At 36.9% G+C, this 26202-nt stretch overlaps 1 protein-coding gene across 2 annotated transcripts in view; it reads left to right on the top strand.

Moving 5' to 3' along the window:
* Positions 1-26202, top strand: part of sema5ba (sema domain, seven thrombospondin repeats (type 1 and type 1-like), transmembrane domain (TM) and short cytoplasmic domain, (semaphorin) 5Ba) — a 286878-nt gene that overhangs the window by 198105 nt on the left and 62571 nt on the right. For both annotated transcript variants that reach the window (XM_056465657.1, XM_056465656.1), the window contains exons 10-12: positions 10701-10836; positions 11113-11320; positions 14153-14360. In XM_056465657.1, the coding sequence (XP_056321632.1) occupies positions 10701-10836; positions 11113-11320; positions 14153-14360 (552 nt within the window). The remainder of the gene's footprint in view (positions 1-10700; positions 10837-11112; positions 11321-14152; positions 14361-26202) is intronic.

Here is a 26202-nt window from a genome sequence, read left to right as displayed (position 1 = left end):
AACAGAAAACCATTGCACTCCCCCGCTCCGCCTGAGTAGGGCGCTGGTCGGGCCATGGGACTGGAAGGAAGGGCCGAAGAAGAAACTGTGGAGGCGGAAGTGCTCGGTGCTGGTGGTGCGTTGGAAAGTGGAGCTGGTGGCTGTAGAATCCGCTTCAACTGGTCCACCAGCTCTTGAAAGTGATCGAGGGTGCTCATGTTGTCGTCGTTATGGGTCCGGGCTTCTGTTATGAAGCGGACAGGAGACAGAGGTAAGGAAACGTTAGGGTGTTTATTGAATGACAACAAGGAGCACATGAAGGATAGCCAGGAGGATCAGGAATGATGTTGGGGTCTTTTCCTCCGTGGCTGGGTAACAGGAATACACGAGGATGGACAGCACACACCAGATACAGCTGACAGAGGATGACACAGACTTGGAAGGACTGGAAGACAGGACGATTCGGGAGGACCAGGAAGACTAGGAGGAATACAAAGAGAACAGGTAAGTAAATCGTTTGTTTAGCTGAGGATGACTACGCTGAGTGGTCGCTCAGTTGTCCGCTTTCGTCGAGACGAGCCCGGACAATGAGCGACTGGAGTGCTGTGCTTTTATCTGGTGCTCGTGAATGTGATGCAGCTGTGTGCTCATTAGAAGTCAGGTGATGGTGATCTTCGTGAGTGGGGGTCGTGAGAGCCTGACCAATCCATGACAGTAAGACCATGCGCCATGGCGCAAAGAGGAATTTTCCGTCCTTAAAATAGCAGAAGTGGATTCTGACACGCCCTTAATGCGTTTGCGCCCTGCGCTTAAGACTTTGTGCATGGATCGTCAAAATAGAGCCCTTTGTGTCTCTGCAACTGCAATAAAAACTGTATACTGAGACATTTGAATTTGAATTTTTTTTATTGATGCTGAGCATAAAAAATACATTTAATGGGAAAGTTGTCATCAAACTACACAGGGGATTTTAATATTAATTCTCCTTGGTGTCAAATTGTCCTGTTCATACAGAAGCATACAGTAGATAAATGAATATTGTCCAAAATATCTGTCAAGTCACAAAGATAGTTTAAAATTCAAATTTGGCTGAAAATGTATTTCTAGCATGAAATTTAATCAAACTGGCCTCATACCATGAAATGTCAAAATTAGTTTGAATTACAGTACATGATTATTTACATTTAAATGTTTAAATTATGACACATTTAATTAAGTAAATAATGTTTATTATAAAGCAATATAGTGGTTAACACTTAAGACTAATTTATATTTTATTTTATTTATTATTTTCAAAGTGACAAAAGTTGCTACCTTGAATTTTGTAAATCACCCATTCATCAGTGCCCATTGTTTTAGCTAAAACTTTGCTGAATTATGAAATTGCATATTATTATTGTTATTGATAATATTTTCATAATTAGAACTGTTTTTAAAAATGCTTGAGTGCACGTTTCCACAAGGGCAGCTATTATTGTGCTGTGAAAAACATTTCATAATAATCTGGCCTCAGTGCTGGCTGTTGAAATTTGCTGAGTTGGCTTTTTGTTTTCTGCTACGATGCAGGTATTCACTGAAGTTGAAACACTAAAGTAATGTATTTGCTTTTTTTCTATTTTCCCTTGAGTGCTGCCCTATTTTATGTCTAAATCATCTATACGGACCTCTTGGATGACCTCAAGTGACCCTGTGCTTTTTTCTATATTATATGTTCTGTCACCATAACTCAACATGACTTCATCAAAATAAGCATGTGATCTACTGTATGTGTCGCTTGGAAAGCTCTGAAGTCATCTGCTCTCACAGTGAGAAGACTTCATTCCCATATGCTGCGTGTTATACCGAGCATGCCGGGGGATATTTTTGAGTAGGTGACTTTCCAAAGGGTTATATACAGTACACAGGAACAAACTATGTACTTTAGTTTTTTTTACACACCTCAACAGCCTTTAAAACTGCACCATCATCTGCGTGAAAGTCACATCTGCACAAGCATAAACACAGTAAATGCCAAAGTCACTTAGCTTAGGTTTGCATAATTTGATCAGACACTGCATTTGTGCGGTGTAATATACTGTATGTGTGGGCGTACATAATATAATACATGCTCAAATGTGGACACATTGCATATGCTGCTGTACTGGAGTTCATTTTCTAGTTCCCACTTTTGAGACTTTGACTTATACAAGAGGTTTTAGATGTATACAAAGACAGAGCTATTACTTATAGGTGGGAGAAGGGCCAATGTACAATATGTTGACTGAAAAAGGTGTCAGTTACAAGGTAAATACTGTATGTTGTGTCTCTGCACCTGCTGTTGCGGTAAAAACTGCATACTGAGACACTTGATTTTTTAAAGAAGTTGTTGGTTTTGATATGTGAGCATATGTTTTATGAGACAGTTGTCATCAAATTACACTGGGGATTTTGATATTAATTCACCTGGGTGTCAAATTGTCCTTTTTATACAGAAGCATACAGTAGATAAAATAATAATGTCCAAAATATTGAAGTTACAAAGGTCGTTTAAAATACAAATTTGGCTGAAAACTAATTTCAATTTTGAAAATGACTCTGAAATTGAATCAAACTGGCCTCATACCATGAAAAGTCAAAGTGAGTTTGAATTGCAATTACAGTACATGATTTATATTTATATATTTATATTAATATGTTGACATTGAGTATAAAGTATCACACATTTATTGAAGGCTATGATGTTTAATATAAAGCAATATAGTTGGATTAACACTTAAGACTAATTTAACCTATTGTGTTTTTTACTACTTTACATTACAACATAAGTGAAATACCCAGTGTTGGAAAAAGTACTGAAAATTCATATTCAAGTAAAAGTATTATTACTTACCCAAAAATGTAGTGCAACTACACTCTCAGAAATAAAGCTACAGGAGCTGTCGCTGGGGCAGTACCTTTTCAAAAGATATATATAGCATACATATTTTTATCCAAAGAGTCCCCAGTGGTACCTTAAAGGTGTATATTAGTACCCAAATATACCTAAAATGTACCTTTGAGGTACCATTATGGACCCTTCAGGTACAAATATATACCTTTTGAAAAAGTACTGCCCCAGTGACAGCTCTTGCACCTTTATTTCTAAAAGTGTGGGGTTAAAGTACCTGTTGTAAATACTACTGAAAGTATGAGTGAAAAGTAACTTTTTAAAGAAGTACTCAAGAGTAGTGAGTAGTGAGTATTACATTGTGAAAAGTTGATGCATTTACATGCAGTTTGTGTAGAGATGTGTAAACGTAAAATTCGGTAGTGCATTTAGTGATGTTTCTATATTCGTTCGTTCGTTCATCTCTAGTTCCTTCCTTCCTTCCTTTCAATGCTTGTTTGTTCTGTCCTTCGTTCATTTATTCGTTCATTCATTCATTCGTTTGTTTGTTCATTCATTCCTTCATTCATTTGGTCCTTCCTTCGTTCATTCCTTCATTCATTCACTCATTCATTCATTTATTCATTCTTTTGTTCCTTCTTCATTTGGTTCTTTGTTCATTCATTAATTCGCTTATTCCTTCCTTCTCTCCTTAGTTTCTTCAATCCTTCCTTGAATCCTTCCTTCATTCATTTGGTCCTTCCTTTCTTCATTAGGTCGATCCTTCCCTCCTTCGTTTGGTCCTTCCTTCCATTCCTTGTTCGGTCCTTCCTTCATTCGGCCCTTCCTTCCATTCTTCATTCTCTCCATTTAGTGATTGTTTAAGGCTGTTTGGTTATTTCAGTCCTCAAACAGTCGACATCCTTCATTTTCTCATCGGTGACAGTCTCTAGGTCACTACGTGTAAAGATTTTGGACATCTTCTTGAACATTGTTAATGCTTCCAAAAGGTTTGCTGCATTTTTAAAGTGTCTTGAGCTTTCTTTGTGCAATTTGATTTGACAAGAATTGCAGGATTTTTCTATTTTAGCCAATCACCATAGACAAGAAAGAAATAAATTAGTGACTGCAGGTTGAAGGAAAATAGTGGAGTAAAAGTACTGATACAGCAGTAAAATACAATTCCTAAGGGAAAAACTACTCAATTACAGTAATTTGAGTATTTTGAATTTGTTACTTTACCGCACTGGAAATATCTTAAATATACCTTAAATAAAATGTGCTACCTTATTATTTATATTCAACTTTAAGTAAATCCAATGAATAATTTTTTTTCAGTGTAAAATAGAGTGATAACTACAGTATTTTAAGGCCTACGCCAACACACAAACACATTCTGTTTATTATAGGCATGCTGCAGATCTGCTGCAATAAATGCCTGAGCTCAGTGCAGTTGTGTGGATTTTAATTGGTTGTCAATTTTTTTTATCGTACATCATCTAAAGTGATTCTAATGATGTCTTTCCTATGCACCATTTTCATTGTTGTTGTGGTATGGATGTGTCTATTTATGAACTTTGTACTTTTATTAGTTCTCAATCTTGAGCTTGAAAGACTATATTTCTCCCTAAACTAGATTGTCTGAAACTAGTTCTAAAGCGGTTGTAAAACATATTGCACTCTGTGATGTGGCAGGCGAGTAGCAGCTGTGAGTATTGAAATATTACTGAAATTAAAGGGATAATTCAACCCAAAAAATGAAAATTCTGCCATCATTTAATTATCCTCCGCTTATTATATAAGTTAATTTCTTTTGTTGAACAGAAAAGATTAAAAGAACATTGGTATGCAGCAGCCATTGACTATGGTTTAAAGACCAAAGTATTTACCACAATATTTTTTTAATATTATTTTTGTTCCTCCTTTTGTTCCTCAATGGCTGCTGTTTTCCAACATTCTTCAGAATATCTTGTTTTGTGTTCAACAGTTCAGTTCAATTCAGTGCAGGTTTATTTATATTCCACATTTCACAATAGTTCTTGTTTTAAAGCACCTTTACAAAAGGTACACATTATTGCATTACAATCAAAATCAGAAAAGTTAAGGAGTTGTGTATAGAGCAGATATTATACATAAAAAACAGAAGAAAGAAATTCATAAAAGTTTAGAACCACGTAAGTGTGAGTACATGGTTGAGGAAGTTTTCATTTTTGGGTGAAGCCAGTTTGGTTCTAAAATATAATATCACTTGTTCATAAAAAGTTGTGCAAATATATCAGTATTTTGAACTCAAATATAGAAATAGAAATTACATTCTGCTTTTGTGTGGATGTTTTCTTTAAACAAAAATCTCTCTTGTAGTCTCTAGCAACAAAGTTTCAGAGTCCTGCTTTTAAATGCGAGAGTGAAAGAGGAGAAATAGCTGGAGATAATTGGCTGTCCTGTCAGAGCCTGCTCTGTCCTCGCAGCCTAAGGCTGACCGCTTTAGAGCCCATGTTTCATCTGCGCACAAGCTTTTTGAGCTGCACTGCCAAGAGCCTCTCACTTTACCGTGCTAACTTTCCATGTTGAACCCCTCATATGCAGTCCCTAGAGTCGAGCTGCAGAACCAGGCTCGAATCCTCTTCAAGTCCATGCCTCACCAGGCCACATAACAAGAGCCCGAGCCAGACACCAGCGTCTGGCAGGCCGAGTCCCGCTCCTGGAGCTCTGCCCATGGGCCCATCTGTCTGTGGCTCCGATGTTACAGCCACTGTTAGTGCTGCTCATTTATGTGCGGTCTTAACAACCCTCAAGAATGAATCTGCTAACAAGAAAAACTTTCCAATTTCATGCACCCCTTGCTGTTTTCTTTGAATCTGTGTAACCTGTAACATACCATCTAAATAGCAATGCACCCTTCCAGTGGTGGAAAGAATACTGAAAAATCATACTTAAGTGACAGTATCATTACTTGCCTAAAAATGTAGTGCAAGTAGAGTAAAAGTATCTGTTGTAAATATTACTCAAAGTATGAGTATAAAGTAGACCTTTCAAAAGTAATCTAGACTAGTGAGTATTATGCTACAAAAAGCTGATGCATTTACATCTAATTTGTGGATGTGTTTAAACGTAACATTTTGTAGTGAATTTAGTTATTGCCCAGCAGGCACACAACACCATAAGACGTTAATATTAGGTTAGATTTAGGTTGTGATGTCAGGTGACCAAAATTCATTGTCTAGCCAGCGTCTAAGGACAACGTTATTTTGACGTCCAATAATGATGTCAAATGACCTTGATAATTGGTTGAATTTAGGTTTTATTAGAAATTGACCAAAATCCAATGTCGAGCCAACATCTTAAACAAATGTTATATTTACGTCAAATACTGACAACCAAAATATAACATCTAATAGACATCACAGTGGTAACATCCAAACAATGTCAAGCTGTAACATCATAAGACATTGATATTTGGTTGATTTTAGGTTGGATGTTGGACATTGACGTCAGCCTGACTTTGGGTTCTGACGTGAACTCGATTTTTCATTTCCAAACAAAATGCAATGTCCCCATGACGTTGAGGTATAACTTCAATCTGACGTCATTTTGACATCCTGTGCCTGCTTGATGTTTAAGGCCATTTCAGTCATCATACAGTAAACATCTGTCATCTTCTCATCAGTGACATGCATCTAAACAGGCTCTGGGTCAATGCGTGTAAAAGATTTTGGATATCTTCTTAGACACTTTTAGTGCTTCCAAACAGTTAGCTACAATTATAAATTGTCCATGTCTTGAGGTAGTTCATTAAGATGCGATTTACCTTCTATGTGCAATTTGATTGGACAGGAATGGACAGTACTGATTTTTCTAATCCTCATAGACAAGAAAAAATAAAGTAATGAAGCAAAGTGGTGTAGGTAAAAGTATCAATACAGAACTAAAAATGTACTTAAGAGAAAGTAAAAGTACAATTTTTTTATTACTACTTAGTAAATTACAATTTCTGAGAAAAACTACCCAATTACACTAGTTTGAGTATTTGTATGTTACTTTACACCACTGCACCCTTCAAAATGACCTGTTCACCTCCAATGGTGAAGCCCAAGAGACTCTATGAGACTCGTCAAACACTTTATTACATTCACCTTGGTGATACTGGGATGTACATTCTTTTGCCTTCAGAACTACCTTAAATATTTATGGAATAGATTCAACAATGTACTCGAAACATTCCTCTGAGATGTTGATTTGATAGCACCACATAGTTGTTGCAGCTTTGTTGGCTGTACATGCATGATATGAATCTCTCATTCCACCAATTTACTAAGGAGCTTTACTGAGATGAGATAGAGAATGTAGAGGCCATTTGAGTATGACACTGTACTGTTCAAGATACGAATTTGAGATGATGAAACATACCAAGAAAATATCCCCCACACCATTACACCACCATTAGTCTGAACCACTGATACAAGAATGAATACATACAGTATATCACTTACAAGAAGTTCTAACCCTGCCATCCAAATGTTGCAGCAGAAATTGAGACACGTCAGACCAGACAACCCCTTTACAATCTTCTATTGTCCAGTTTTGGTGAACCTGTGTAAATCGAAGCTTCTAATGTAGCTTATCTGCTTCAAGGTTAAGGACATGATGTGCGTTCAGGGATGCTGTTTTATATATCTAAGCTGTAAGTAGCAATTTTTTTGAGTTTCTGCTGCCATTCTATCAGCTCAAACCAGTCTGGCCGTTCACATATGACCTCTGGCATCAATAAGCCATTTTAGCTGGATTCACATGTCATTTTTTGAACCATTCTTTGTAAAACTGACAATATGTACACACATACACACACACCTCCTTGCTGGTCAGCAGGGGCCTGTGGAACCCCTTCAATCTCTTCCTATGGACATACTGAATGCTCAGGGGACATTTCACAGTATAACAAGACAAAACTCTGTCCTTTCTTTGTCATTTGAACAGCTCCTGAAAATGCACTGTCATCTCTACAAAATTCAGTGAGTCTGGTAACAGGAATAACCACACAATCCATCGACTGCGGAGCTCATCTCCGCTCCTGACAGCTTACTCGGGTCTCTGGGCCACCTGTCATTCAAATCGATGGAGTTAATTAAGTCACAATGCTTTTGAGAATATTTCATGCCAGAAGAAACTGCCAAGATCTGCCTGGCTGAAACGATTATGAACTTGCTTCTGTGTTTGTAGATGTAGATGCTATAACTGTTAGGAGCCCTTAAGATAGTTTTTACAATAGAGTGTTGGTAATATATGTGAAGTGTAGTGGCCTATCAACTCTGTGTGTAGACACAAAAATGACAATAAAATTAGAATGAAATATTAACTGTTAGAAAATTGCTTACTGATTGGATGATGGATGCAGGGAAGGAACTGTATGTTGCAAAGGGAGCTTCTGATATGTACTGTACTCATGTACTGTAGCTGAAAAAAGAGAGAAAACTCATGAAAACGTCCTCCTCCACCTCTCACTTGGTCAATCCAAATTCTCTTTAACATTGAGATACTGGGCTCTATTTTAACGATTTAGCTGCAAAGTCTAAAGCACATGGCGCAAAAGCATTAAGGGCATGTCTAAATCCCATTTTGCTATTTTAAGGATGGAAAAATATGCGTTGCGCTGTGCCGTATGGTCTAACAGGCTTGTGTTTATTCTCTTAATGGGTGTGTTTTGAGCATAACATGCATTAAACTAATCAGAATCTCATCTCCCATTCCCTTTAAGAGTCAGTAGCATCGGGCCATGGTGCATTTGTTATCTACATGGTGAACTTCTAGTGGAAAAACTGAATGCTTCACTAATGAGAAAACAGTTAAACAGAGCATCTGCAGTGCGAGGATAAAGAATGAGCCTCCTCCATTCTACCTCTTTACTTTCTCATTACTTTACTTTTACTCTCTACTTTCCTCCTTTGTTTTTATGGATAAGGAAGCGGTGTTGTACGCACTCCACTGTCCTATTCTTGTCCCCCATTTGGTGATGCATACGTCTACAAAACCCGACAGGTGGACAAAATTAAAATTGTTTTTCATTCATTTTCTTTTCGGCTTAGTCCCTTTATTAATCCAGGAGCCACAGCGGAGGGAACTGCCAACTTATCCAGCACATGTTTTACGCAATGGATGCCCTTCCAGCTGCAACTCATCCCTGGGAAACATCCATTCACACTCATTCACACTCATACACTATGGACAATTTAGCCTGCCCAATTCACCTGTACCGCATGTCTTTGGTCTGTGGGGGAAACCGGAGCCCCCGGAAGAAACCCATGCGAACGCAGGAAGAACATGATAACTCCACACAGAAACGCCAACTGACCCAGCCGAGGCTCGAACCAGTGACCTTCTTTCTGTGAGGTGACAGCACTACCTACTGCGCCACTGCGTCGCCCTAAACTTGGTTTTATTAAAAAAATATATAAATATGCATGTAATAAATAATACTTTTAACAATAATAACATTATATAAATGCAAATTGTCTTCAATAAACGGAAAAATGGAAAAAACGGAAAAAGCCCCCATAAGGTGAAGAAGGTATGGAGGCAGTAATTTTTATATTCATGTAGAAAATAATAATTTTTGTACCATTTTAATCCTTAAATTTTGTTTCATAAGTGAAGAGATTTGTGTATTGCTGTACATCTTGTGTGTATTAAGCAATGTGTAGGCATTTAAGGTGCACAACTAATGCGCTCTGCGCTGGACTTTACACTAGGTTTAAGTTGGTCAATGGTGCAGTCTGTTTCAGTTCCTCAAAATAGCAACGTGCCAACAATGTGCCTTAACACACCTCCTTTCTTGACCGGCTCATCCATGAGTCCACAAAGTGACACAAATGGATTTGCTATTTAAACAACGTGGTATAAAACATGAAAATTATGGTTGCACTGGTCTGAAAATAGCAACAAATTGCGCCAAACATGTCTTGCGCCTTATTGCGCTGGGTTTATGAAAGGGCACACTATGTGCTGAGACAAATGTTTATACCCTGTTCAGCATTCAATTTGCAATCAATTCCTACTGCAGTGCTGAACCAGTATCCCATTTGAGATTCTCCACTTTATCATCTTGTGTATTTTTTCTTTTACAAATGGCCATACTTTTAAGGGAGTTGAATGACTTAGTGATATTGCAAAGATGTAATATTCTATAAATTAAAGAGGTCACACTTTATTTTGATGGTCTGTTTGTTGAATTTAAGTTACATTGCATCTACATGCCAACTAAATCTCATTAGATTATAAGTAGACTTTTAGGCTGGGTTAGGGTTAGGGTAAGTTGACATGTACTTGCAAAGTTTCTTATAGTCAGTTAAATGTCTGTTGAAGGAGCAGTATCAACAGATATTAAGCAGACAGTCTACTAATACTCAAATGGACCATCAAAATAAAGTGTTACCATTAAAGATTGTATTTATTACTTCTCTTCGTGTGGTTGAAAGAGTTGTCCCTTTGGCCAATTTTGAATAGCTCACCATGTTGCAAAGTCAGTGAAAACTGAAAAGTTAAACTGCCAGTAAGAAGAACTTTGAGGTATCTAAAACTGTTACCTACTTTTGCTCAGTGATCTTTTTCAAAGATTTCATTGAAGGGTTTGTACTGTGCTTTAGAATGTATAATTCATGAAATGAGCTGTTTAAAAAGGGCCTTTTTACTGTTGTTAGGATAACTTGAGTGACCTTTAAATGTAATAAATAGTAGATTATTCACTAATTTTGATCTCCATTGTATTTAAATGATATAAAGGGCCACCGATATGTATATGTGCTGCATTGCATTGTACATTATAGCTTTTTATGTTTTTTTTGTGTGTGCTAATAGTTTATTTTCTTCCTCTCATGTGATGCAGGAACAGCATTGCTGCCTCTGCAGTTTGCGCGTACAACCTCAGCGCAATCACACAGGCTTTCAACGGGCCCTTCCGCTCCCAGGAGAACCCTCGCTCCACGTGGCTGCCCACCCCCAACCCCATCCCCAACTTCCAGGTGCATCATTCCCCTTGAATCGCTTTTACATTTTGTTCTCTGTGTGTGTGTCTGGAACAAACAGCCGATAGATAAATTCTATCAGCCTGGCACTGTGAGAGTAATTGCTCAATACCAGCTGGGTGTACCTGCATGCATCGTAATTCACAGTTACTGTCTGCTTTCGTATATAAAATGACATGGTGAAAAGTAACTTTTTTATTTGTGGATATATTTGCACTGTCCTGCTTGACCTCTTCACTAATTAATGAGTCTGACCCTCATGACTCTCACCAGTGTGGGACCATAGATGAAGAAGGGCCTAATGAAAGACTGACCGAACGCAGTCTGCAGGACGCCCAGCGGCTCTTCCTCATGAACGACGTAGTTCAGCCAGTTTCTGTGGATCCACTGGTCTGGCAGGATGACGTCCGCTTCTCTAAGTTGGTTGTTGACATTGTACAGGGGCAGGACACATTGCATCATGTCATGTACATAGGCACAGGTAGGCCTTTAGAAGTCTAAAGTTAAAGGGTTAGTTCACCCAGAAATGAAAATGACCTAATCATTTACTCTCCCTCATGTGGTTTTAAACCTTTATGAGTTTCTTTCTTCTGTTGAACTCTAAAGAAGATATTTTGAAGAATGCTAGTTGCTGGGACCCATTGACTTCCTTTGTTAGAAAACAAATGACTATGGAGGTCAGTAGCTACGGTTCCATCCACCTATTTTTATGCACATTTTGGATATGCGCATAATAAAACCGGCTGATGGAAACGCCAAGATGCGCATACATTTTGAAACTGCGTATAAAAAAAACAAATGCGCATAACTGAGTAGGATAAACTTTTTATTCGATGAGAAAAGATGCGCAGAAACTACAATATAAACACTTTTATCGAAATTCCAGTATGCGCATTAAAAAGTGATGTAATTATATAAGAGATATAAGAGATCATGTGATCACTGTGAAAAATGTGTACGAATGGATAAACCAGCAGGCTGAGCACATTGTAAAACATCTGAAATGTTGTTTTGGTCATTCTAAAAGGCCTTAACTGTTTTAGTATTAGTGTTATTATATTATGAATGACCTCCAGAATCAAGAGCATCTGTGCTCCGTGTTACATGCCTTCAAACGCCACCGCGCATTCACTGCGTGTCAGAATTGCCTTCTGAGGTGCAAGACATTTATTAAATGAGAAAAAAGATTCACGCAGCTTCTCTTATCGCAACAAATTCCATTTTTACTGTTGATATTTAGCTCCAGCTAATCCAGAAGTGACGATTTTGTGTGTTTGAATGGAATCGCTGCTTTATTCATGCATCTTTTATGCAATATTCCAGTTTTGCGCATTGTTAATTCGCATTTTTGGATGAAAACATAACTATTGGTTCTTTCTCAATTCCAATAATGCAGACAACGTACTTGCGTTCTCATGCAGACCAATCTTGCAATTACTTTGGAAGAACAAACTCGGAAAAACACAAGAGCACATAATGCATCCTGTGAGAAATTAGATGTTGAAATCTTTGTGTTGGTCACATGACCTTCACACATTATTTACAGAAAATAATTTAAACTTACAACATTACAAATTATAACATTCATAAAATGATATAGTGTTGTTTTTCCCATTTTAATCTATATATTTTGTGCATAAACAAAACTTAATATTAAACAGATACTTTTCTCAATACAAATAAAATAAATTCTAATATGAATTTACACCTTTATTAAAATGTTGTTTACTTTCACAGGCGTGTAGCCAGCCTGGGGGGGGAGGGGGTAGTGGACCTTTTTTTGCATTTTTCCACCACATTTTGTATTTGATTAAGAAGTTTTAATACAGCATTTTGGTGACATTTGATGAAATATTTCGTGCTGGATTAGTTTGTCTTCTGGAATCATGTGCATGCTTTTCGCAGTACCAAAATAATGACTGTTTGTCAAATGGCTTACTAAGATCATGTGCACATTTTATCAGTCCAAACACACACTACATGTTATTTTTTCATGACGAAATTCAATGATGCAATATGTTGTGATAATCAATATGCAGAATATTAATAACAATTATTTTAACTTTGCTTTATAGTGATTTTTAAATATATTCAGATTGTATTAGTGGTTGTTCATTACAGCACCACATACTTGAATACTTAATAGGTGATTTAAATGTATTCATTTACATGGAATGCTTATCCAGCATATGTTTTTACACAGCGGATGCCCTTCCAGCTGCAACCCATCTCTGGGAAACATTCATTTACACTCATTCACACTCATACAATACTGCCATTTTAGCCTACCAAATTCATCTGTACCGCATGTCTTTGGACTTGTAGGGGAAACCGGAGCGAACATGGTGAGAACATGTAAACTCCACACAGAAATGCCAACTGACACAGCTGAGGCTCGGACCAGCGACCATCTTGCTGTGTGGTGACAACCCTACCTACTGCGCCACCACGTCGCCGTGATTTATATTTAAGCTTTCAAACAAACGTTATTATTATTGAAATATTTTCAATATATTTTCAAAATTCTTTTTTCATTATGTTCATTAACACATGTTTTATACTAATAATAGATGTGTTATAATATAATTTTGCACTTTACGTGTGTTTGGCTGTAAAAGCACACCTACAGATGTTTCTAAACGGGCGCAGTCAGATTTACGATATGTCATAATTCACTTTATTTAAATTAATTTTGTCTAAAAACTAATAATTAGACCCATCCAGTTTCGTCTTAAATACATCCCAGACCACCTTCTGAAGTTGTCTGAGTGATCGGATTTATATCCGATCAGAAAAAATAAATAAAGTGACCAGGTGTAAACAGCCTCAAAAACGCGGACGTGATGGGATTTATGCCTTTTGCTGTGAAGTGACAGCTGACGGCTGAAGATTCTGCTGGGTATTAAAGTCTTCATTGGACAGTTATTTTCAAAAATGTTATGGCAAAAATAGGGAATGGAAGGTCACGGGACAAATCAATAATGCCCAATATACAGGACATCCCAGCTAATGCGGCCAGTTAGTCTAGAACCTCATGGTAGTGTAGGCATGTTTCACCATGTTATTTTCAAGCGATTGTTGTGGAAAACTCCTGACATAAGCAAATTATGTATCTGAACTGTAGCAACCAGAGTTTTAAAAAAAAATCTTCTTTTCATTTTGGGTGAACTATCCCTTTAAACTTAATCAATTCTGTTTTGTAACATGTAAATCATATTCCTGCAAAAAAAGTTTACCACCAAATCCTTATATAAATGCTAATAGTCATGCAGTCATGAGTAATTATGCTTTGCCTTCTGTTCTGACTTATCAGAGTACGGGACTATTCTGAAGGCTCTGGCAACCACAAATAAAAGCCTGCAAGGTTGCTACTTGGAGGAGATGCAGCTCTTCCCTCCTGGACTGCAGCAGCCAATCCTGAGCCTTCAGATTCTCCATGGCGACCGGACTCTTTTTGTGGGCCTGAATGACAAAGTGCTCAAGATCCCTCTGGCGAGATGCTCCAGCTACAAAACTGAGTTGTGAGTCCCATGTTTTATCCATTTTGTGCTCAAACAGCTTTCACAATTCATGTCAAGGTGTTCATTATACATTGTTCAACTGTATAAATGTTCAAACTGGCCATTTGAACATTTAATCTTTAATACCAATATCTATTTTCATTCCCGCTAATAAAATACATACAGTACGCATCAAAAATGAATAGCTGATATGTCAATGACAGGTCCCCCATAGAACACTTTGCCAAAATATAAAAAATATGTTACTACCCAGCAGGCACATAAAGTCATAAGACATTAATAGGTTAGATTTAGGTGGTGACATCAGGTGACCAAAACTTAATGTCTTGTCAGCGTCTAAAGACAACATTATTTTAACATCTAATATTGACATCTTTGATATTTGGTTGATTTTAGGTTGTGTTGGAAAGTGACTAAAATCCAGCGATGGAAACTAAGTACAAATGCTTTTTTACTGTACTTAAGTAGATTTTTCTTGTATACAGTATATTACTTTTACTCCTTACATTTTTACACAAATATTTGTACTTTCTACTCCTTACATTTTTAATTCGGGCTCGTTACTTTTGTTTTAATGTGTTTTGAGGCGCGATCTATATTATTTCTTGTAATTGCGCAATTTAAACACCTTTTTGATCCAGTCAATATATTTGTCATTGCGCGCTTGCGTGCAGAAGTGTGATGCTTTTTCAATCTCTGATCACGCGCTGTAAGTAGCCAGAATGGCGAACATGGATGAGAGACAGAGGGAGTCAGTGATAAACATGACCGATGTCATGTTAATACCCAGTATTATGGTGCGTATGGTTGTGGGAATGGACTAATTAACTAAATTATTAACAAACTTTAGTGATGCTTGAATATTTATTCTTGTTTTAGTTACCCAAATTATCCTGTTCAGACATGCATATGCGTTAAGGTATAATTGGAGCATAAGGTGCACTCTTGGGTTGAAAAACAGTAGACAGCAACAGAATGGAACAGATTGCAGGGGTTTTGAAGGGTTTGACTATTTTTAACTTGACACGCTCTCTTAAAGCCACAATGCTCATGGTGAGACAACAGGATGCAACACGCCAGTCTTAATGTGTACGGCTGTTGCAGAGATGAACTGAAGTGGATAAACTCAGAACTACTAAACACAACAACATGCATTTTACAAGTTAAAATATTGTTTTCTGAAATCTGGATATGGGGTTAGAATAGAAATGTGCACTTACACTTTCGTAGATGCTTGTTTGATTACATCAATTATGTTATGTTTCAGTAATGTATTGGTGTTGTTTATATTGAATTATGTTTATTGATTTGTAATTAGATGCATTAATATATCACTGTTGGCAGGCCTAATAAATATATTACAGAAAGTTTTTTTACAGTAAAGCAATGCATGTAATTACAATTAAAAATTATTCTTCAGAAGAATAATAGAATTGATATATAGCGGGTAAAACAAGTAATTAACACGTCATAATTTTTCTCAGAAAACATATTTATAAAGGTGCTTTTGACTTTTTCACCAGATGTCAGTAACCACCAAAGTATTGCAAACATAAAAAGTAAACAAAACTAATTAGTTTAGAAATGAACGTATGTGTAATAAAATGAAAATCCACAGGGAAAATTATTAAACACATGAAGAAAGGGAGCTGTAAAAAGTCTTGGAAAGCCCAGACAGCAGCTGAATCTCTCAGTAGTTATTCAGCAACCCTCTGCCCCTCGTCATTGTGATTTAATTTTACAGAGGTGCTGGGCTTCGTAGGTTGTAGGTTGCTAGGCGACCATCAACCGTTTTTTTTCTCATTGTTGTCACTCTGATATAAGTTTTATTTATGGAAAAAAATACAAAGCCATGCAGTGTTGGAGTGTTCTGTGTTTGTCTGAGATAATTAGTTTACTGAAATGTGTAAATTTTACACAAGCTGAAACTGATCTGTCAATTCTTGTCATGTGACTCGCAGTGTGCTCACAGAATTCATTCACTGGGGGCATCTGGAAGGCGTGAGTGCATCATGACACATCTCCATTAGAAACAATGAACTTGTGCGAACTCTAGAAAAGCGAACGGCCCCTAAAAGGCTGCTGTCATTTGCGATGTTCTGCCGTTGATCTTCTTCTTGCACAGGCTTGGTGGATTCACCTGATTTGTTGACAAATGCGTTGCGGATCCATTCCTTGGCAGTTCATGAATCCTTCACTGGGCCTTTGCCCTTAGCAAAGAAACTTTCCAAAGACATCTGTTTCTTACTCATTTTGCTGCTTGTGGGTTAAATTTGGGTGCTCAAAGTGATCGAGATGTAAACGAGAGAATATGCTCATTTTTCAAAATAAAAGATCGTTCAGACTCAGATAATAAGTGAAATGGAGATAAATAATGATTTCCTGTGCTGCCTGGTACCGATTGATCCATGGACTGGTACCTGTCCACCGCCCTGTGGTTGAGGACCACTTCTCTAAATACATTTCTGGAGACCATCAAATACGTTTTTTTTTTGGCAGTTTTTGTTTTCGCAAATCCATCAGAGGCCGCTGTGTATGCTTGTTGAGGTCTCAAATTTCTTCAATCCAGAATAAGAAAAGCCCTCACCTGATTTTTCCTAAGTTTTCTGATTTCACCACATTCACCCTATTATTTACTTGGTTATTTAATTTTTTGGATTCTGTTTTTGTTCTACCTGCTTTATGGACCCGTTCTTCACCAGACTCGAACCACGTCATCGTTTTTTTTACATATAGTATTGCATTAGCCTAATTTGCATAGATGTTTTATAGTTTATAAAATGAACGCCTCAGTTTTGGTGCGAATTTTAAAACTGCATCTTTTATAAGAACTATTATTAATAACTTTAATTTTCCAAATGGAAAAAAACTTGGTTTGTTGGTTGTATATGCTATATGCTTTTCTTAAATGGTGCATTCCCCAGCCTTAGGCTACACACGCTTCGCATGTCTGTTCTTATGGAGCCCTGATGACATGCAATGTAATTCGAATTTTGTTCAGAGCTCCTAGTTTAAAATAGGCTAACAGTCAGTTAAACTGTATATATACTATAATTATATGTACTATATATATTCACCACTTAGCTCACATGCTCTGGCTGCTACAGTATATCAGTTCAGTATGCGCACTATGTTACATAACTGCCCCCTGCTGGCCATGTATTTCTTGTTTTAGACCATGTTTTGCTTTACTGCAGTTTACTGCGGAGATGTGCAACATTGCTTTAAATCACCCGCGCATTCTAAGTAGCTGTATTTGTGTGCAGTTAGCTGTGAGCGAGTAAAGGAACGACGTCATAGCGTTCATTTTAAAAATGAAATGCAGCCATACGTACTTCTGGCTACATAATTCGCGATCTCCAGAAACGTATTCAGGGCTATGTTTTCAGAATGAGCCTGTGTTGGAATATTAGCTACTTCAGTACCACACCTACATTAACAGGAGGATGAAGATCAAGGGTGGACATTTCAGCAACACAATAATCCCAAACACAGCCAGGGAAACTCACAACTATTTTCAGAGAAAGAAAATAAAGCTTCTAAAATAACCCAGCCAATCACGTGACTTAAATCCAAAAGAAAATAAAAACTAAAGATCAGAGTTAATATACAAAATCCACAGAACCATCAAGATTTTTATACTCTGGGGAAATAAAATCACACCTGAGCAATGAATACAACCAATTTACATACAAGAAGTGTCTTGAAGCTGTCATCACCAAAAAATCCTTTTATACAAATTATTAAATACATTTCAGTAGTTCAGTACTTTCTACTTGTGTCATTCCATTGTTATTACACAGATTTTACTGAATTATATTGTTTTGTTTTATTTGTTTGAGTGTTTACCAAAATCTGGTACAATTTCATGTCAACAGCTTCTTTAGAAATATATTTACCATGACAAATCATGATGTGTTCAATACTTATTTTACGTGCTACTCTATATATAGAGTATAATATAACTATAACTTTCTAACTATTCAATTGTTCAACAAAGTCAAGTCAACTAACTAAGAATCACAAACCATTCCAAGTATTTAGACAGCTTGTATGTGTACACATACATTTAGGCCTTTTAGATTTGAGGATTTCAGACACAATACCTGCTTTCTCATTAGGCTGAAGGTGTTGGGTGTCAGCAGACCCAGGTTGAGGTCCATCAATGGCCCCTTTCACTTTAGTAAGAGCTCTTGTTACCCACATCTGTAGAAAAATACCCTTGATCTGTCATTGGAAAAGAAATTCCTCCTCACGGGTGACTGAAGCAGTAAGAGGAGCGGCGTTTGACAGCGGCCATGTATTCTATCAAAGCTTTCCATCAACTTCCACTCCAAATGCTGGGTGGGGACAACAGTCAGGCTCAATTTGCCAGAGAGGCACATAGAAACGCTCTGTCCGCTGCATGCATGAAGGTGAAAGACTGAGTGTGGGTCTGGATGAATGAGAGAGAGATAAAGGAAGCTTGAAGGGTTCAAAGGGAAAGGTACCGTCTCGAATGAACAATTTTCAGTGAGGGCAAACATATTTGACTGCGCGCATGTGATTAGTCAGCACTTTGATTCCACTTCACTCTGTCTCGCATACATCGAAACACACACAAACGTACGTGGCGAAGGCTGAGGGTGTTGCATACTAAATGACGTGTAGGTGAGATGTGAGAAATGGAGCGAAAGCAGACATTTCCAGCTCTATTTAAAACCCAGCGGGGAGGAACAATCACACCGGGCTCCAAGGGCAGGCCGGAGACGAAAGTCCTTAATCCGTAATTTCCCTTTGATTCCTGCCACATTCGGAGCACATTCACCTTTAAACACAATAGAGCAGCACAGCTTTGGCATTTTATTAAAGATGTACTCTCATATGAAACATTATGGAGGTGTGACCGGCCTGCTTATGAGCTGCAGTCAAGAGGTTTTTTATTCACTTTCTGATGCACTGGTCAGCTCCTTGAAATCTGACTGAAATAGTTCATCAGATGGTGCAGAAGAACTTCTAGAGACCTTGTCTGTTATATTATTGTACATTTGTGGAGCACTGAATTGGATGTCAAGTAGTTTTATTTGTATAATTAAAAAAAAACATCTTTTTTAAAAAAGTCTTTTTAAAAGTTATTGTTTGTCGATAATTCCTTAATGCTTTAATAAAGATCAAGCTTCGGATTTAGCTAAATCTAGATCATTTTAAGGGCAGCTATTTCAAAAACATGATGTTTGCTCTTTTAATGCTTTAATAATATACACTCACCAGCCACTTTATTAGGAACACGTGTCCAACTGTTCGTTAATGCAAATTTCTAATCAGCCAATCACATGGCAGCAACTCAACACATTTAGGCATGTAGACATGATCAAGATGATCTGCTGCAGTTCAAATTGAGCATCAAAATGGGGAAGAAAGGTGATTTAAGTGACTTTGAACATGGCATTGTTGTTGGTGTCAGACGAGCTGATCTGAGTATTTCAGAAACTGCTGATCTACTAGGATTTTCACGCACAACCATCTCTAGGGTTTACCGAGAATGTTTCGAAAAAGAGAAAATATCCAGTGAGCGGCAGTTCTATGGGCGCAGATGGCTTGTTGAGGCCAGAAGTCAGGGTAGAATGGCCAGACTGGTTCTGATGGAAAGGCAACAGGAACTCAATTGACCACTCTTTACATCCGAGGTATGCAGAAGAGCATCTCTGAACAAACAACACATCCAACCTTGAGACGAATGGGCTACAGCAGCAGAAGACCACACCGGGTGCCTGTCAGCTAAGAACAGGAACCTGAGGCTACAATTCACACAGGCTCACCAAAAGTGGACAATAGAAGATTGGAAAAACCTTGCCTGGTCTGATCAGTCTTAATTTCTGCTGCGACATTCGGATGGTAGGGTCAGAATTTGGCGTCTGCCTTGTATCAACGGTTCAGGCTGGTGGTGGTGGTGTAATGGTGTGAGGGATATTTTCTTTGCACATTTTGAGCCCATTATTACCAATTGAGCATCGTGTAAACACCACAGCCTACCGGAGTATTGCTGCTGACCATGTCCATACTTTTATGACCACAGTGTACCCCTCTTCTGATGACTACTTCCAGCAGGATAATGTGCCATGTCATAAAGTGCGAATAATCTTAGACTGGTTTCTTGAACATGACAATGAGTTCACTGTTCTCAAATGGCCTCCACAGTCACTAGAACTCAATCCAATAAAGCACTTTTGGGATGTGGTGGAACGGGAGATTCGCATCATGGATGTGCAGCCGACAAATCTACAGCAACTGCATAATGCCATCATGTCAATATGGACCAAAATCTCTGAGGAATATTTACAGTATCTTGTTGAATCTATGCCAAGAAGGATTAAGGCAGTTCTGAAAGCAAAAGGGTGTCCAACCTAGTACTAGTAAGGTGTACCTAATAAAGTGGCCGGTGGGTGTATAAAATATAAATTAAATCATTTAAATCCTTAATATGTATATTATACAACCCAATTGTCATTTATTTATATTTTATGTAAGATCTTTACTTACTTATTTCACTTTCTATTATACATTGTACAAAGCACTGTAGAAAAAGATTTGACATTGAATTGAATTATAGAATAGAATAGAATAGAATAGAATAGAATAGAATAGAATAGAATAGAATAGAATAGAATAGAATAGAATAGATTTGAATCGATGAATAAATGTCTCATTTTATGCATGTTATGGCTTAAGCCATGGGTGCCCAAACTCGGTCCTAGAGGGCCAATGTCTGGCAAAGTTTAGTTAATTTCACAGACAATCCTGGGCTAGCTAATCAAGCTCTTACTAAGCTTTCTAGAAACATTCATACAGGTGTGTTGAGGCAAGTTGGAGTTAAAATGTGCAGTACACCGGCCCTCCAGGACCGAGTTTGGACACCCCTGGCTTAAACGAATATGAAAAATAATGATTAGGTCATTCCTTTTTTATTGGAGCACATAAATCCAATAGACCATCTAAATTTATGAGACATTTGCAGTCTTCATAATTTCCCACTCCATGTTCCTTTTAAGAAAGAGATGCTTAACACTTATTTTAGCTTTTTTTCCAAAGCCTATACGGTTCTCAGAAAATATATTGCATAGAAGGGGCAGTTTATGTCTGATAATAGCTAAATCTGAAATATGACAACTCTGATCAAATATTATAATATTCTTTTCGTCCAGGTTTTTTTTTTTTTGATACCTCATATTATTACACCAGACATATGGCTTGTCATTTAGTGTGTTGTTCTTGGATTAAAGCAGCCTGAAGAAAGTTTCTGTAGGTCAAATGCAAATAAGCCTCTGAGTCTGCATCAGTGATGTGAGAGACAAATTCCGCTTTGCCCTTGTTGTGAGGAAACAAATCAAATCAATTCAAACAAAAAAGAATTGCAGGCTTTTGAAAATGTATTGGCTTGCCGTATAATTACTTTAAAATCATTCTGCTGCTGTTGTTCACAGTTGCTGCCCTTTCACAGCTACGCTTTATACAGATGAAAAGAGACAAAGAGAACGTTCCCTAAGTCTTATTGGGAGAAGTGTTTATTAATGACTTAATCTTCATTGTTGGTGGCTCTGGCATGAAAGTGGCGCGATAATTAAGTTTGATCCTTCGAAACACTCTTTTCTGCTAATGTTCATGGCCCTTAGCGTCTCGCCACTGCTACAGAAAACTAATTTACTCTGATCAGCCAAGTGATTGTTTGACGGGGTCTAAAGGGACCAAACAGCGAGACCAGATTGAATGACTTAAAGATGATGATTTCTAATCCAAAGTGAAACATATTATATATGTGGATTATACATATTACACATGTGACCGAACAGTGGCTGAGCAATGGAAATTTGGTAGAAATAAAAACAGTCATGATCAGTGGTGTAAAGTAACAAATTACAAATACTGAAACTAGTGTAATTGAGTCGTTTTTTTCTCAGAGATTGTAATTTACTAAGAATTTTTAAAAACGTGTACTTTTACTTTCCCTTGAGTACATTTTTAGTGCTGTGTCTGTACTTTTACTCCTCTACTTTCCTTTAACCTACAGTCACTACTTTATTTTTTCCTGTCTATGGGAATTAGAAAAATCAGTCCTGTGATTTCTGTCCAATCAAATCGCACATAGAAGGTAAATCGCATCATGCTGAACAACCTCAAGACATGGGCGATTTATAAATGCAGCAAACCGCTTGGAAGCATTAAAAGTGTCCAAGAAAATGTGAAAAATCTTTACATGCAATGGCAAAGACTGTTTAGACTGCATGTGATGATGAGAAGATGACAGGTGTTTACTGTATGATGACCGAAATGGCCTTAAACTGTAATTAAATGCACTACAAAATGTTATGTTTACACACGCATAAGGTTTTTACAGGTTTTTACAATACTCACTATTTAAAAAAAAAAAAAAAACGTTTAAAATAGCTACTTTTTTACTTATACTTTGAGTAATATTTAGAAGCAAATACTTTAACTCTACTTGCACTACATTTTTTGTCAAGTAATGGTATTTGTATTATAATGGTAGTATAATTTTTCAGTACTTTTTCCACCACTGGTCATGATAAGTTATACAGTTGCCATCAAAATTATTATCCCTTCTGTGAATTTTTTTTCCTTCTTTTTCATATATTTTCAGAGCAAGGATTTTTTCACAGTATTTACTGTAATATTTTGTATTCTGGAAAAAGTCTTATTTGTTTTATTTTAGCAAGAATAAAATCAGTTTTTATTTTTTAAAACCATTTTAAGTTCAATTTTTGTTTTATTTAATTACCAGGAATGTCCCATTGAGATACAATATCTCTTCTACCAGGGAGTCATGGTCAAGACAGGCAGCATAGGACAGAGTTACAAAAAGAATTAAAAAATATATATCACAAGATATAGACGCACACAAAAATAGCATAAACCATGATCATTTGTTAAAACATGTGCACTGTTCTAAATTTACAGCCTTTAACATATTTTTTAAATATAGCGATAGATGGTACAGATTTCTTATGTAGTATATCTTGAAGCTCATTCCATACATATGGAGCATACTCAGAGAATGCAGATCGACCTAACTCTGTGTGAAAAAATGGCATCTTAAGTAAGAGTATATCTGCTGATCTGCTGAAGGTCTGGCAAAGAACGGTTCCAGAAAGCAGGTAGAACTAAAACTAAAGCCAAAAGATGAAATAAACAAGTAAATAACGGGGGGAGAATGTGGTAAACACTAAAAACTTGGTACAAATCAGGCTGCCGCAAGAGCTTTTCTTTTTATGTATTGCTTTTGAAAACACTGTCGGTTGGGTTTAGGGACGGGGGTGGGCGCTGGTCAATCGGAGCTTTTTAAAACACTATTGGTTGGGTTTAAGGAAAGTGGGTGGGTGGGGGAATCGGTCAGTTAGTCAATCAGTCAGTCGGTCACTCATAAATTTGTGATCTCAAAAAGCGTACACAGCGGCCTCTGGTGGATTTGCGAACAATAATTGCAAAAAACTTACCTCCTTGGACATATTTGGCGCTCCCTATAAATGTTTATTGGGGTACATTTTCAGAATGAGCCTTTTGGGTACACAAAAAAAATACAGGGAGGCTAATAATTCAGACGTTAACTGCATATTCACCCTTTACAAGTACGTGCCAATGGACTTTTATAAGGAATGTGAAATCTGCATATTTTCAAAAACAACTGCTCAACTAATTGGTCTTAGAGAAGTTCTGAATAATTAGTCTGGTTTTAGTTTCAATAGTTCCTGGAGCAGCCAACAATGTTTTGCAAAAAGTATTTAAAAAAGTTCCAATGAAAAGGACAATTTGAAAAAGCACCCTTTACCACTTCTGGCCACTGGAAAAAAAAGAGCTACAGAAAACACTGTAACACACAGTACAAAATAAAAATGACCTAACGTCATAAGACATGACAGCTCCTCACAGCTTAATTTTCATCAAATTAATTATGGTGTCTATTTGACTAAGGTCTATTGAGGAATTATTTTACATTCAACTGCCTAATTAGTGGCGCCGTGCTGACAGTTTTGATGATGAGATGATGATGGTTGGAATGTGGCTTTGAGGTTACAAACAACTTCCTCAGGCAAAGCAAACAACTCAAACCTCAAGCTTTACTTGGAAAACCACAAATATGTTTTTACAGCTTTCCTTTCCCACTGATTCTCATGTGGCAAACCCAAATGTTCCCATGAAATGTTTTGTCACATCACTGTGCATTTTAAGATTGATTAAATTGATAATTGATGTCTCTTTATTAATCCCAGAAATAAAACATTTGTCCAAGCGGCATAAATAACATAGAATACAATTTTAAATAAACCATACAATAAACAAACAAAAGAAATCAGCAGTTAGTCCAATTCAATGCTTAATTCTGGAAGCTATATACAAAAAGAAATTATGTATGTTGCTTGTTCAAACTACTTATGTAAAATGAGCTGAAACAATACAATTCTTAAGTTTTTTTTTGGGACAACCTAATTGTTTTATGTTCAATCCACTTAAATTTGTAAACACTAATAAGTTAACTTAATTCCTTCATGTTGTCCTAACACAAATTGATTGTGTGGAACCCAGCATTTTTTTACAGTGTGTAATATGAAGTGGACTCTGACAGTGAAGTGCGGATCCAAATGTAGGTTTATTAACAAAAATGGTCAGGCAGGCAATAGTCAACACAGGGGCAAATGGGTATATGCAGATTATCTAAAAGGCGTAGTCATAAACAGGCATATGATCATTACAGGCAGCAGACGGAATAAACAATAAAACAAGGCATAGGTCAGCAACGGAAAGACAAGGCAAGGCAAAAATGCACCGTAATGTTTACAGACAGTTAAACAAGACTCCGCAACTGGTGTGTGTGTGTGTCTGTGCTGCTTTTAAAGTCCATGTAATCATTTCTGAACAACTTAATCTGTGTGTGTTAGCAATCAGTGGAAAATCGGAACAGGTGTGAGTGTGTGGTGCATGACAGAAGTTGTAGTCCATATGGTGACAAATTTGTAGTCCTTAGCGAAAGTGAATGATTCCTAGCGAGTTATATAGTCTTATGGCTTCAGGAAGAAAGTGCTTGCTATAACACTCCTTTAAACAATCTATTGCTGTGATTGCTCCTCAGCTTATCCAAAATACTCTACAAAGGCTGAGAAACATTATTCCTAATTGTCATGATCTTCCCAAGAGATTTTTCCTCCATGGTGTGATTCATTGATTTTTATTTTTAATGTTGTAGTGTAGTTTCTAAATGTTGTGTTTTTACTTTGTTTCTTTATGGATGTCTAATGGTGGAGTGTTTGGTGTCCTGGGTTATTTAATTATTTTTGTCTGTAATTTATATAATTATTTAAAAAATTGAATGTATTTTATGCATTTTTTAAGGAAATGTTTTTGAAACATACTATAATTTCTACCAAATAGTTCTTGTAGTCAATTACATTAAAAGCGTCAATAATAAAATGCATAAAATGTATGCTACATGCAATGTAATATACATTGTAAAACAACAGAATGGTTATATTTAAAAGATAATAATAATAAACTGTAGTTCTTTTCATTGATACTGCTGCTTTGTCTTTGTTTATTTTTATTTATTTTGTATTTGTATAATTATATATTTTAAAAAATCTAATAAATGTTGTTCTTTTGAGCTTTTTAAACATCAAAAATTTTCCTGAATAAAAGGTTCACAAAAATATTACTTAGCAAAGCTTTGTTTCACAGTATTGTCAGGGTTCTGCCACTCTGGTCTTGTAAATTCTTGTTTTGGTGGCAGAGTCCGGACACTAGCTCTGTTTTGTCTTGTCCTGTAGTGCTCGGCTCGAGTTTTCTTGGGTCGAGCACT

This window comes from Danio aesculapii, chromosome 9 (genome assembly GCF_903798145.1).
Source record: "Danio aesculapii chromosome 9, fDanAes4.1, whole genome shotgun sequence".
In the NCBI taxonomy this organism is placed as follows: Eukaryota; Metazoa; Chordata; class Actinopteri; order Cypriniformes; family Danionidae; genus Danio; species Danio aesculapii.
This window is presented reverse-complemented; position numbering and strand designations above follow the sequence as displayed.